General features: G+C 43.5%; 1 protein-coding gene across 2 annotated transcripts in view; it reads left to right on the top strand.

Annotated features, from left to right (window-relative positions):
- LOC112260476 (dual specificity testis-specific protein kinase 2) overlaps positions 1-14874 on the top strand; it is a 33925-nt gene that overhangs the window by 11317 nt on the left and 7734 nt on the right. For both annotated transcript variants that reach the window (XM_024435622.2, XM_024435623.2), the window contains 3 exons: positions 6223-6344; positions 9055-9103; positions 14452-14598. In XM_024435622.2, coding sequence (XP_024291390.1) covers positions 6223-6344; positions 9055-9103; positions 14452-14598 — 318 coding nt within the window. The remainder of the gene's footprint in view (positions 1-6222; positions 6345-9054; positions 9104-14451; positions 14599-14874) is intronic.

Raw genomic sequence — 14874 nt, forward strand, 5'->3', positions numbered from 1 at the left:
AACCCACTGATGCTCCAGATACTCAACTAGTCTGAAGGCCAGTTTTATTGGTTCTTTAATTAGGACAACAGTTTTTAGCTGTGCTAACATAATTGCAAAAGGGTTCTGATGATCAGCCTTTTTAAAATGCCTTTTTTTTAAATGATCAACTTGGATTAGCTAACACACCGTGCCATTGGATTACAGGAGTGATGGTTGCTGATAATGGGCCTTTGTATGCCTATGTAGATATTCCACAAAAAATCTGCCGTTTCCAGCTACAATAGTAATTTACAACATAAACAATGTCTACGCTGTATTTATGATCAATTTTATGTTATTTTAATAGACAAAAAATGTGCTTGTCTTTCAAAAACGAGGACATTTCTAAGTGACCCCAAACCTTTGATCGGTAGTGTAACATACATACATACAGTACCAGTGAAAAGTTTGGACACAGCTACTCATTCAAAGGTTTTTCTTTATTTTTACTATTTTCTACATTGTAGAATAATAGTGAATACATCACAACTATGAAATAACACATGGAATCATGTAGTAACCAAAAAAGTGTTCAACAAATCAAAATGTATTTTCGATTCCTTAAAGTAGCCACCCTTTGCCTTGACAGCTTTGCACATTCTTGGCATTCTCTCAACCAGCTTCACCTGGAATGCTTTTCCAACAGTCTTGAAGGAGTTCCCACATATGCTGAGTACTTGTTGGCTGTTTTTCCTTCATTCTGCGGTCCAACTCATCCTAAGCCATCTCAATTGGGTTGAGGTCAGGTGATTGTGGAGGCCAGGTCATCTAAAGCAGCACTCCATTACTCTGTGGTCAAGTAGCCCTTACATAGCCTGGAGGTGTGTTGGGTCATTGTCCTGTTGAGAAACAAATGATAGTCCCACTAAGCGCGAACCAGATGGGATGGCTTATCGCTGCAGAATGCTGTGGTAGCCATGCTGGTTAAGTGTAGCTTGAATTCTAAATAAATCACTGACAATGTCACCAGCAAAGCACCCCAACACCATCACATCTCCTCCTCTATGCTTCATGGTGGGAACGACACATGCAGAGATCATCCGTTCACCTTCTCTGCGTCTCACAAAGACAGTGGTTGGAACCAAAAATCTCACATTTGAATTCATCAGACCAAAGGACAGATTTCCACCGGTCTAATGTCCATTGCTCATGTTTCTTGGCCCAAGCAAGTCTCTTCTTCTTATTGGTGTCCTTTTAGTAGTGGTTTCTTTGCAGCAATTCGGCCAACAAGGGCTGATTCACATAGTCTCCTCAGACCAGCTGGCCGGTGTGTTTACGGACATATTCAATCAATCCCTATACCAGTCTGTTGTTCCCACATGCTTCAAGAGGGCCACCATTGTTCCTGTTCCCAAGAAAGCTAAGGTAACTGAGCTAAACGACTACCGCCCCGTAGCACTCACATCCGTCATCATGAAGTGCTTTGAGAGACTAGTCAAGGACCATATCACCTCCACCCTACCTGACACCCTTGACCCACTCCAATTTGCTTACCGCCCAAATAGGTCCACAGACGATGCAATCTCAACCACACTGCACACTGCCCTAACCCATCTGGACAAGAGGAATACCTATGTGAGAATGCTGTTCATCGACTACAGCTCAGCATTCAACACCATAGTACCCTCCAAGCTCGTCATCAAGCTCGAGACCCTGGGTCTCGACCCCGCCCTGTGCAACTGGGTTCTGGACTTCCTGACGGGCTGCCCCCAGGTGGTGAGGGTAGGCAACAACATCTCCTCCCCGCTGATCCTCAACACTGGGGCCCCACAAGGGTGCGTTCTGAGCCCTCTCCTGTACTCCCTGTTCACCCACGACTGCGTGGCCATGCACGCCTCCAACTCAATCATCAAGTTTGCGGACGACACAACAGTGGTAGGCTTGATTACCAACAACGACGAGACGGCCTACAGGGAGGAGGTGAGGGCCCTCGGAGTGTGGTGTCAGGAAAATAACCTCACACTCAACGTCAACAAAACTAAGGAGATGATTGTGGACTTCAGGAAACAGCAGAGGGAACACCCCCCATCCACATCGATGGAACAGTAGTGGAGAGGGTAGCAAGTTTTAAGTTCCTCGGCATACACATCACAGACAAACTGAACTGGTCCACTCACACAGACAGCATCGTGAGGAAGGCGCAGCAGCGCCTCTTCAACCTCAGGAGGCTGAAGAAATTCGGCTTGTCACCAAAAGCACTCACAAACTTCTACAGATGCACAATCGAGAGCATCCTGGCGGGCTGTATCACCGCCTGGTATGGCAACTGCACCGCCCTCAACCGTAAGAGGGTAGTGAGGGTAGTGAGGTCTGCACAACGCATCACCGGGGGCAAACTACCTGCCCTCCAGGACACCTACACCACCCGATGCTACAGGAAGGCCATAAAGATCATCAAGGACATCAACCACCCGAGCCACTGCCTGTTCACCCCGCTGTCATCCAGAAGGCAAGGTCAGTACAGGTGCATCAAAGCTGGGACCGAGAGACTGAAAAACAGCTTCTATCTCAAGGCCATCAGACTGTTAAACAGCCACCACTAACATTGAGTGGCTACTGCCAACACACTGTCAATGACACTGACTCTACTCCAGCCACTTTAATAATGGGAATTGATGGGAAATGATGTAAATATATCACTAGCCACTTTAAACAATGCTACCTTATATAATGTTACTTACCCTACATTATTCATCTCATATGCATACGTAGATACTGTACTCTATATCATCGACTGCATCCTTATGTAATACATGTATCACTAGCCACTTTAACTATGCCACTTGGTTTACATACTCATCTCATATGTATATACTGTACTCGATATCATCTACTGTATCTTGCCTATGCTGCTCTGTACCATCACTCATTCATATATCCTTATGTACATATTCCTTATCCCCTTACACTGTGTATAAGACAGTAGTTTTTTTGGAATTGTTAGATTACTTGTTCGTTATTACTGCATTGTTGGAACTAGAAGCACAAGCATTTCGCTACACTCGCATTAACGTCTGCTAACCATGTGTATGTGACAAATAAAATTTGATTTGAGCAGTTGATGTCTGTTACTTGAACTCTGAAGAATTTATTTGGGCTGCAATCTGAGGTGCAGTTAACTCTAACAGAGGTAATTCTGGGTTTTTCTTGTGATAGTCCTCATGAGAGACCGTTTCATCAGAGCTTGATGGTTATTGCGACTGCATTTTAAGAAACTTTCAAAGTGATTGAAATGTTCTGTATTGACTGACATTCATGTCTTAAAATAATGATGGACTGTTGTTGCCATTATATGGACTTGGTCTTTTCCCAAATAGGGCTGTCTTCAGTATACCTTGTCACAACACAACTGATTGGCTCAAACTTTTAACAAGGCACACCTGTCAATTGAAATTAATTCCAGGTGACTACCTCATGAAGCTGGTTGAGAGAATGCCAAGAGTGTGCAAAGCTGTCATCAAGGCGAAGGCTGGCTACTTAACACTTTTTTTTTTTCTTTTGGTTACTATGTGATTTAAATTTGTATTTTCCTATTTTTGATGTCTTCACTATTCTCCAATGTCGAAAATAGTACAAATAAAGAGAAACCCTTGAATGAGTAGGTGTCCAAACATTTGTGTGTGTGCGCATGCATGTATACATATCTCTTTTTAAACACGCAGAGGCTGACTGTAGCCTATTGTCGCTTTGAGGACTATGATTGGGCAACAAAAACAAGCTAAATGCACCACTCTCCACTTTCATGAAAATCAAGAGCAGCGGCATAAATGATCCAATTTCTCCCTCGCGCACGCACAGCAGTCGCGTTCTGATATGTACAGGGCCTTCCGGATAAGTCAGTTAAAATGACACATGCCCGTATCAATCAGATCCAACTCATACCTGTGACATTATTTAGAATTCTAGATTGGGTCTCAGGTATTCGAGTACAGGTGGATCCGTGAACACCTCTAGCACACAGATACTGTGGCCGCTCCTTATTACATTGATCTAGGCTATTGTCTCACAATCGACTGATATGGGACGTGCGAAAAGCCCTTTATTTCCACGTCGCTCTGGTTACGACATGAAAATATAGAAGGGCTGAAGAGGTTTATGATGGCGCCTAGACGTTAGGCTACAATGGCTGTCTAAGTGCTATATCGTCCGTTACACTAACAACCTGACAGGGTTGGTACTTCAACAGATATGGCTGTTGAGGTTAGATGTTCAACTCCTTTACTGACATTTTGAGATCATGTTAGCTACATTCACTTTTGGTGTAACCCACATTGTAATTTCCTCCAACCAGCGTCAGCGCTCATGAAAGTGAATTACTTTCAATGAGGGACTTTCAATTAGTTATAGGCTATAGACTTCATCTTCACCTACTGAAAAGTCGGAGTCAGGGCATTCTATATTGATGTTGTCACAACCACCACAATGTCAGCACTTTCTATCTCATGCCTCTATCTTAGTCATACTATTTCCTTTCCATCTGTATGTATGAGTCAATGCATACTAATGGACTGGAAATAGAATTCAGATTAGTTTCTAAGCTCAAACAGGAAACTAGCCTAATTACAGAAAGGTATAGAAGTGTCGCTATGTCTGGAGCTGTGATGCATAGTAATCTAATGGCCGCTTCAGAGCATGGCCACAGTGGTCTGCCTTAGAACTACTCAATCACTGCTCATTGGAGTCAAAGGGTTAATGCAAAGGACCCAGTGCTGACTTGGTGGGGGAAGGGCAGCGTATAGGGTCCTGCCCCAGGCTGCCTGAGGGGGCTGTCATCACACCATGTATTTTAGGGAGGGAATGCCCATCCAACCTGAATATGACTGGGGCCTTTACAAATAGTCCTTGTTGAACAAACCTTAAGAAAAAGCTTCCTTTATTCACACACATGTTCAACCATGTTTTAAAAGGTGCTGTTTAATCCTTGGGGCCATAATATTGTTATATTGCAGCTGTTTTCTCAAGTCAAAATTATGACTTCAGCTCTATTAGTACAACAATATTTACCCTTGTTGCTTCTCACTTGCAATATTGACCCTCGTTGCCTCAGACTTGCTTCTCTAAATGCTTAACGGACACAAATGTTTCCTGTGTAATGAGAGTTCCATATTTGTCTCAGCAAGGGGACAATGGATCTACATAAAATAATTATCTGTTTGTCTTCGACTGTGTGTCCTGTCTACAGGGCTAGGTATTGAGGAGGCTAGCTGGATTGATGGAACAGATTGGAGGTGCAGGGTCTTGCTGGGGCAACATTATGGGTCTTTGTTTGAGCCAGGCTGCACTCTCTCTCCTGGTGGGCAGAGGATGGGACTGGGGGAGGTGGTCTAGAGGAGGCCATCTGCTGCCTGCTCCTCTCCTACAGGGAAGACTAGCTGCACCTTTGTACTAGAACTTCAAGAGTGGCTAAAGAAGCACTATGAACTGGATACTCATCCAAGTGCTATGTAAATAAGGCCTAGATCGGCTTGCTTCCCTTTTCTGTACCTCAAACTTCCTTTTATCTCCGCTCTCCAACAAATGTAACCTGTAAACTAGCTATATAACCAGATAGGCATTGTATCTGTTACTGTACTCGCAGACCGACCTGAGTTGAGACTTTAACTTCTTATTCACTGGTTTCAGTGTCTTAATATTTCATCTGGAGGAAGTGAGCAGTAGCAGATACAGCTTATTTTTCTCACCCTGACTCATAACTTCCTGTGGTTGTTATGGCTTTGAGGAAGCAAATAAAACTATTTCCCAACGATCAGATTGATGTTTGTATTGTTGTAGTTAGAAAAGTGTTCTGCCTTCTCTGCAAAAGAAAAAGGTTACATTTTAGGTAGTTGTGATAGGCTAACACCTAGGTTACATATCACAACATTCATATTCTTGGCCTCGGCTCAGTATTCTTTCTAGTGCACCAATGTGTGGATGAAAGCCAGCCACTCATCTTTGATCACATTGGAGTTAATGCTGCAAGGAAGGCCAGTGACTGATCTAATTCACAGGAGAAATGGACTGTTTTACTTCCCGTTGTTATGGTTCTGAATGTGGAAGGACATTCATTTTGCTGCAGAAAGAGAACCCTTCTCCATGGTCTTGGAACAACGATAATAGAGAAGTGTCCCCATGATAAGGGAATATTGATAAGGGAACGGTAGTGTTAAAGAGAAGCATTCAGATAATGTCTAAATGACTGGATTGTTGTGTTTGTTGCAGGTGCGCCACAGAGTGTCGGGCCAGGTGATGGCTCTGAAGATGAACAAACTGAGCAGTAACCGCGCCAACATGCTGAGAGAAGTCCAACTGATGAACAGACTGTCCCATCCCAACATCCTCAGGTGACCTCCAGGAAACAAAACATCTGTTCCACTACATTTTGGACAGTTGATTTTTTTTTTTTTTTTTTTTTTTTTTGGCACGGCACCATCCTCAATTTTTGTATAGTTTGAATATCAATCTGTCCTTTTGGAGAAACGGAACTAAAATGCCTTCTGCGATATTATACAATTCTTTTTCATTCTTGGTGAGTTACTGATTAAATTATCCCAGCTTTTTAATAACAATCTCAAGGGGCTACTCAAAAAATGGGTACAATACAGGGCTGGAAAAGTTCAGTTATGGTGCCATATTCAGAAATGGTGTCATTTTCTTACTGACTGATGGCCTAATCCCCTTTTGTCATTTGTGAATCCTTCATCTTTGAAAGATACTTTGATCTGTAGCTTTCTGTCAAATTGACATTAGCCTCCCCTTTAATGGAATCAGTGGGGTAATAAATAATATGATGAACTGGGCGGTTCGAGCCCTGAATGCTGATTGGCTGAAATCCGTGGTATATCAGAACGTATACCACAGGCATGACACAACATTTTATTTTTACTGTTCTAATTATGTTTGTAATCACTTTTTATAATAGCAATAAGGCACCTCTGGGGTTTGTGGTATATGGCCAATATTCCACGGCTAAGGGCTGTCTCCAGACACTCAGTGTTGCGTCGTACATAAGAACAGCCCTTAACCGTGGTATATTGGCCATATACCACACCCCCTCATGCCTTATTGCTTAAAAATATGCCATTTAGCAGACTCTTTTATCCAAAGCAAATGACAGTAATACGTGCATACATTTTATGTATGGGGTGTGACCTTGATCTCCGCTGTTCCACAGTATTTAACAATGGATTTTCTGGAACAACATCTTGAGTTTGAATTTTATTGACATGAATTCCCTTATGAGGAACAACCTTTCCCTTTTCACTTCTCACCAAAGCCGTTTATTTTCATATTAAGTTGGGAGCCTGCAAAATCGGCACACATACATATTTGACCAAACTCATCATGATAGAACAAATAGTTTGGGATTTATTATTGTATGACAATGTTTTATGTTGTCATGGACAATAATATGGAACAATCTGAATTTCCTATCCTCAAATGGATTAGGCTGACCTAGGCTTTGCATGATACACACTACAGAGCTCACATTCTGCTGTAGGTGGTGGGTAGGAAAGAGATGGTCTGTGTGTGCTGTGTTACAATCACAGCTTTGTGGCAGTTAGTTCTGTGTTGGTTGGCTGACGAGAATTCTGAGGGGTTCTTTGTCTGAGAAACCCTTCGAAGAACCCTCTGTCTTGCATTTATTGGGTCATAACTCGGGGGCGCCAACACTCGCTGTGTGTACAGCCTGGCTCGTGTGTTAGGATATTCATACAACCAGTTTGTCATTTCCAAAAACAGACGGCCTTGACTGTGACTCCAGCCTCTTAAGATTTGGATGCAGTGGCTCAAAAAAAGAGGGAGAAAAAGAGATGGAATGTGGGTCAGGAGAGTGAGCCTTGTTTCCCCCTAGAAATGACTTTCTTGTTTGCACTGCTCTTGTTGGGTCTTTTCTTCCAGTGCAGAAGTATTTAACCACCAAGAGATTTGTCTTTTTGCTCTCGAAAGGACTTTGCTGTCGTCCTTGGGCCAGATAATTAACTTTTTTGAGCTACATATAGACCCACTCAAATCTTAAACTCTAGACCCCATAGCTTAGCTTTGTCATGTCAACATGAGAAGAGCATAACAGGAGAGCCATAAATATGCATCCACCACATATCTCTCATGGTATTTTGTGGTAAATCTACTGAACAACAATATAAACGCAACAATTTCAATGCTGTTACTGAGTTATAGTTTATATGAGGAAATGAGTCCATTTAAAAAAAAAAAAAAATTAGGTCCTAATATATGGATTTCCCATGACTGGGCAGGGGTGCAGCCAAGGGGGTTCAAACTGTAGAACCCAGTTCCTACATTTGAATTTAAAAATGTATTTTATCAAACAAAACTATGCTACATTTTACCTTTGTAAATTGGACAGTGCAGTTAGATTTAACAAGCATTTAAGCTTTCTGCCCATATAAGACATGTCTATGTCCTGGGAAATGTTCTTGTTACTTACAATGTCATGCTAATCACATTAGTGCACGTTAGCTCAACCGTCCCGTGGGGGGGGGACCGATCCCGTAGAAGTTAATTGAAGACCGAAATAATTGTCAGTTTCATTAGCTGTCCGGGTGGCTGGTCTCAGCCGATCCCGCAAGTGAACAAGCCGGAAGTGGAGGTCCTGGGCTGGCGTGATTACACGTGGTCTGCGGTTGTGAAGTCGGTTGGATGTAATGCCAAAGTCTCTCAAACGACGTTGGAGGCAGCTTATGGTAGAGAAATAAATATTTGATTCTCTGTCAACAGCTCTGGTGGACATTGTTGTGTGGCAACTGCACATTTTAGTGGCGTTGTATTGTCCCCAGTACAAGGTGCACCTGTGTAATGATCATGCTGTTTCTTCAGCGTCTTGATATGCCACACCTGTCAGGTGGCTGGATTATCATGGCAAAGGAACAATTCTCACTAACAGGGATGTAAACACATTTGTGTGCACAATTTGACAGAAATAAGCTTTTTGTTCGTATGGAAAATGTCTGGGCTTTTTTCTTTTATTTCAGCTCATGAAATGTTCATTATACATAGAAACAATAACTGACTGATGTCTTTGTCTTCCTCTAGGTTCATGGGTGTGTGTGTTCAGGAAGGCCAGCTCCATGCTCTGACTGAGGTAAGAGGAACCACTGTTCGTCTTTGTGACTTAGAGCCTTGTATAGATGGGCCTACACCTCAGAAACATGACTGCTGTCGTGTTTCAGGTTGGGATGTTGGCACACTGTCTTATTCTGTTTTTCCATCCACTCTATCATGGAATGTGATTCTAGAAACATGATGGGTTTTCTAGCATCAGTATAGGCCTACATGCTTTTTACTTGTAATGTAGCTAATACTGTCATGTTGCTCATTGAGTCCTGTTGCAGAATGGTCAGCTTGTTATGTCATGTAAGTCTGAGATAAGTATAACCCACTGAAAGGTGACCTCATAGCCATGATTATAATGAAAAGGTATTGTGAATTTTCTTCAGGTGAACACTAAACAGTGCCGCTTCGCCCAGAAGGACAGCAACCTGTAATTGAAAGAACCTTGTGTTTCCCTGCATAGTTTACATGTGAGCAAATAAAGCTGTGTTGATGTTCTCAATGAAAAGCCAGGGGATGGGTTCCATTAGGGCTAAGGGTTATGTTTTATATTTCTGTCAAATTGTGCACAAAATAGCTTGACCTATTTTTAACCTGAGTCGGTGTGTCCATGTAATCCAAATAGATAGCCCTGTGCTAATGATAAGCGTCGATTAGTAAGGGGAGTAGCTTTACGACTGACTGCCCCATCTGAGCCCAAGCACTCGTGTGAAGTGAATGATAGCAGGAAGTTATCCAATATGTGGATCCATGGAGATGAAGACTGGGAGAGAGGGGAAACTTCTCACCCACCAGTCTCCTGGGGCTGTGGTGTCAGCAGCCTCAAGCCAGGCTGTGAATACTGAAAACATGGCATCATGGGGTTATGTTCTGCTGCTACTGCTGTATAAACAGAACTAGCTGCTAGCTACCAGCACTGTCTGCTCTGGCTGGATCCTGGCCTTAGCAACGGGCCTGACGAGTCTCCATGGTAGGAAATGAAGAGTCAAGTTACCGTGCAGCCACAGGCTTAGAGATGCAATCACTCATCAGGGCTCTACAGTGTGACCATTTTATTCCCACATATGCCTAAATATTTTGCTGTGTGACCTAGAATCTTAATTTAGGAGGACCAGTGCGCCTAGAAAAATGAAGGATTGTAGCTTTATTACCTCATATTTTTCATTGTGTTCGTACATTTCTTAGTGTGCCTACATTTTTCCATTTAGAATCACTTGCTCCTTGTAAAAGCCCTGCTCCTTGTAAAAGCCCTGCTTCTTGTAAAGCCCTGCTCCTCCGATCAAAACACCCTTTGACTCCGCTGGCCCTGCCAGGGCCCATCGGGTTGGCACAGTAACCTCTGCTCTGCTTCCCACTGCCTGACAGACCTCGTTTACACATTAGGCAAAGACCGATTAGGAGCATTATAATCTGGGTAATCCATGAGCCACTGGGGGGATTAGACCATTATTTGAAGCTGTTGCAGTGGTCACAAGAGACAATTAATTCCCATTTCCTTTCTGGCTTTCTTAGCTTTAATTCAGGAAGGCTCAGGGAAAGCCTTGTCTTCAGCAAAGTGTATCAGTTAATGATTTCTAAGAGTTGCACCTGCCTAGAACAGTGTTTTATGCATGTTAGTTGTTTTGGATATTGTCCAGGCCTAGGCTACTATCTTCTAAGTAAGATGACCTTTTTCAACATTAAACCGGTCTTCTCTTGAGATTCAAGTCATGTTTAGTTTTACTGCAAGATATGAATTACCACAATGTTTGTTAAAATGATGTATTTTAGTGTCTCTGCTGCTATGGACACTTAGGGTAATATGGATGATCTATCCCATTAACTGTTTTGCCTGTCAATCAATCACTGTGGGTGAGACATTGATGGAAGGCAGTAGATTACTAATCTAGACAGAAAAAATAGTCTAGTCTACCCTTTCAATGTAGTTTATTGTGGTTAAAATCTAAGAAAAAAGGTTGTGTTCTGTCAAGTAACATATTGTTTCTCAATAGGGAATCTATTTAAGAAAATAAAATTATGCAAACATTTTCTGATTTTGCGCACCTCCGCTTTTATACAAAGTCAGGTGCCCATGAATAGACCGACAGGTATGATTTGAACAATAAAACAGGTGTTAAACATGGACTTTTCTACACAGAACAAACTCAATCATCAACTTTTCTGACGACAACAGTGGTAGGCCTGTTTACCAACAATGATGACAGATTATATGGTGTAGGTGAGAGCCCTGGCGAAAGCCCTGGGAGTGGTGCTAGGAAAATAACCTCTCCCTCAACGTCAACAGCAGAGAGCGCACGCCCCCACCACATCGAGGCCACAGTGGAGAGGGTCAAAAGCTTCAAGTTCCTCAGCATGCACATCACGGAGGACCTGAAATGGTCCCTCCACAGCGCCTCTTCAACCTCAGGAGACTAAAGAAATGTGGCTTGACCCATAAAGACCCTCACAAAGTTCTGTCGGGCTGTATCTCCGCCTGGTACGACAACTACACTGCCCACAACTGCAGGGCTCTCCAGAGGATGGTACGGTCAGCCCAACACATCACCAGGGGCACACTGCCTTCCTTCCAGGACATCTACAGCACCTGGTGTCACAGGAAGGCCAAGAAGACCCGAGCCACGACCTGTTCATCCATCTAGTAGGAGGAGAGACCGTACAGGTGCATCAAAGCTGAGACCTGATAAACAGATTCTGTCTCCAGGCCATCAGACCGTTAAATAGTCACCACTAGACGCCCAGCACCCTGCCCTGAACCTTAATCACTGTTCTAGCCAGCTACCACCCAGTACCTTGCCCTGAACCTTAATCACTGTTCTAGCCAGCTACCACCCAGTACCCTGCTCTGATCCTTAATCACTGTTCTAGCCAGCTACCACCAGTACTCTGCCCTGCACATTAGAGACTGCTTTGTTCTATGTACATAGTCATTGAACACTGGTCCCTTTAATCATGTTTACATACTGTTTTACCCACTTTGTATGTATAAACTATATTCTAGTTATGGCTCATCCTATATAACTACTGCTGTACACCTTTCCTATCAATATACTGTCTACACACCATTCTACACTCAATGGCCAGTTCAGTCACTTAGCAATGGCTTGCTATATAAAGCTAGCAAAAAGGCATCCGGGCATTCAGTTACTGTACGATTGAACGTTAGAATGGGCAAAACGAATTCCGTCCGTTCACAAACAACCCATCACTAGGCTACACCAGGGGCTACGCTGACGAGTCACTTTAGCGGTCACCGGCAGGTCTCGACGTGGGCTTCGACTCCTAGGAGAATACAAACAAGATATTTGTTTTACATGTCCTGAAGCCATGGACATATAACTACGTTTGTATGATTCATGAATTGAAAAGCAGGATATAGGAGATTTGACTTTATTCAGTCTGTTTGACACCTTTTATGAACTACTCAGCACAAGCTGTTTGGTCTTCCAATCAAATAACAGTAATGGCCTATATGACCACCGATTCTGTGGCTGGCTAAACACGCAAAAGAGAATGTAAGTGAATGTGCCATAAAACAATAATTACGTGGATTCCAACTCATCTTTACCACTTACATTACATGGGACATAAATTCACTCACAGGAGACGACGAATAAGCATCATGCTCTCCCTCCTCCGTGAAAAGAAATGTTACCGCAGCCAACCACAGCGCACAAAAATAACACCGGTACCGAGCGGCAGGTGAGACAGCAGACTGGCAAACCAGAAGTTTGGCTTTGACTGACAGGGGCCTGTGCTATCAATAGATCACTACAAGATGCATATCGTTCATTCTAGTGGAAAAAGGCTATACAGACTTTTCTGACTAGCCAATTTAAACATTTAAATGAAAAGAAGCCTAGTTTAATGAAGTGGGGGAAAAGTAGCCAGCTGACTGTGTTTTATCGTCCATTTAGCCGACAGCCGGCGCTTGTGGAAAACATTGCTAGATTTGTTTCTCCATCAACATATCCTGTTTAGTCACATTTTCACTGCCTGGGTTCTGCCCTTTTTATCCTCCAGTCTGCTACTCTTGCTCTCTGTGATCATGTGTTAATGGCCTTCCCTTCTCCAGGTTACCTTGTCAGGGTTTGGGGTGGAGGTGAGTTGATGTGGCCTTGTAACCTTACTTGTGTGCCTAACTTTTGGCCTTGGCTCATTCATCTGATCTGGAGACTGTCGCCTCAACCCACAGGGTGCATGGAGTGGATCATGTCCGCACTGACCGACTGGCAGCAGGATTTGTCTGGGCTTTACCCCTGTGAAGTGGAGGCTCCTAGTGGAGCGCTAGGCTGGCAGACAGATGCGGGGGGCTACAGAGGAAGGCAAACAAGCTATAATCCTCTCCTGCGTCTGGAATTGGTTTGGGGATGGGCTGCAGGGCAGGGGGAGCCAGTATTACAGCGCGGTGGCCTTTCAGCGCGTAAGACCAAATGACGCACGCACACACACAAGTTGGTGTGTTTTCTAGGTTGACTTATTATTAGGCCTACTTCCAATATTCTACCTGAACAAAGGTAGAAGACTGCAGCACAAGTCAAATGTGTGTGATGCTTTAACCTCCGCTTTGGGCAGGCTAAATTCCATTGAAAGGTTAAGCTGTTAAAGGTACAGGCTAAGGTAGTTTAGTCTTCGTTCACATACATCATTTATTTACAGTTCCAACTGGGGGAAGACAGACGCGTTTTGACTAATATTCTCTTTTCTAGAAGTCCTCAATGTATTCATTGACAGTTTGCCAAGAAACCTAAAACACACCCGTCTAGAATCACAAGGGAGGCCCAGAGAAGTCTGGTCAGTCCAGGGACCCCAGTCTCTCTTTTCGTGACCCTTATCTACTTTAATTTCTCTCCGTAGTTATTTTCCACATTTTTGTTTTGTGGATGGATTAATCATTCTACATGATATAGGTTAGGCTAGTTCTCTGTGGGACAGCCAAGCCTCTTCTGAGCCGACAGAGCTACTTTTAAAACTACTGAGTGGATTTTTCTGCAAGCTTTCTTGTAGGCAGGCAGTCTTGTCTGTCATTGTCCTCAGCTGTGCTTGGCATTAGCATCAATCTATGTTTAGAGCGCTCAGAGTAAGTCGATTTGACTTTGACCGGTCTTCCTGAATGGGGCGGGGCATGGCCCCAAATGACCAACAGGATGCTGTAACAATGTCTGTACAGAACATTACTTCATATCTCAATAACTCATGTAGAGTATGTACACGATAGTCATTGACTTCAATAGTGTACATTTACTGATAATGTGTACTTTTTCCTACCCAGCTTTTGCTCACATCAAGGTGAAAGCCTGTGACAGAGGACAACTTTCTCCTGAACTTTCATTTGAAACCTTCCTAAATTGTTCTGTTTTCCCCCTCTCGACCTTTCTGCAGTACATCAACGGTGGGAACCTGGAGCAGCTGTTGGACAGCAACAAGCCTCTGAGCTGGGCAGCCAGGATCAAGCTGGCCTGTGAGATCGCCAATGGCCTGGGCTACCTGCACTCCAAAGGCATCTTCCACCGGGACCTCACCTCCAAAGTGGGTGGCAGTTGACTGTGGATGGATGCGTCCGAAATGTGGTGCACTGTTTCCTTTCTGAAACAGAGATAATAGATCTAGTCAGCATTTATATACAGTAACGTGTGTTCCAGTGCATTTTCTTCAAACCATAGGAGTTGGGACCTGGTTTCCATGCAATAGTACTTGACGTTATTGGGATTCTCTGGCTGTATCGGTTTCTTGTATTGCGGGTTGAAACTGAGCCACGTGGTGCTTTGAGTCATGCAGGGTGTAAACCTCTTTGACTTGAATCTA

Source organism: Oncorhynchus tshawytscha, linkage group LG10 (genome assembly GCF_018296145.1).
Source record: "Oncorhynchus tshawytscha isolate Ot180627B linkage group LG10, Otsh_v2.0, whole genome shotgun sequence".
In the NCBI taxonomy this organism is placed as follows: domain Eukaryota; kingdom Metazoa; phylum Chordata; class Actinopteri; order Salmoniformes; family Salmonidae; genus Oncorhynchus; species Oncorhynchus tshawytscha.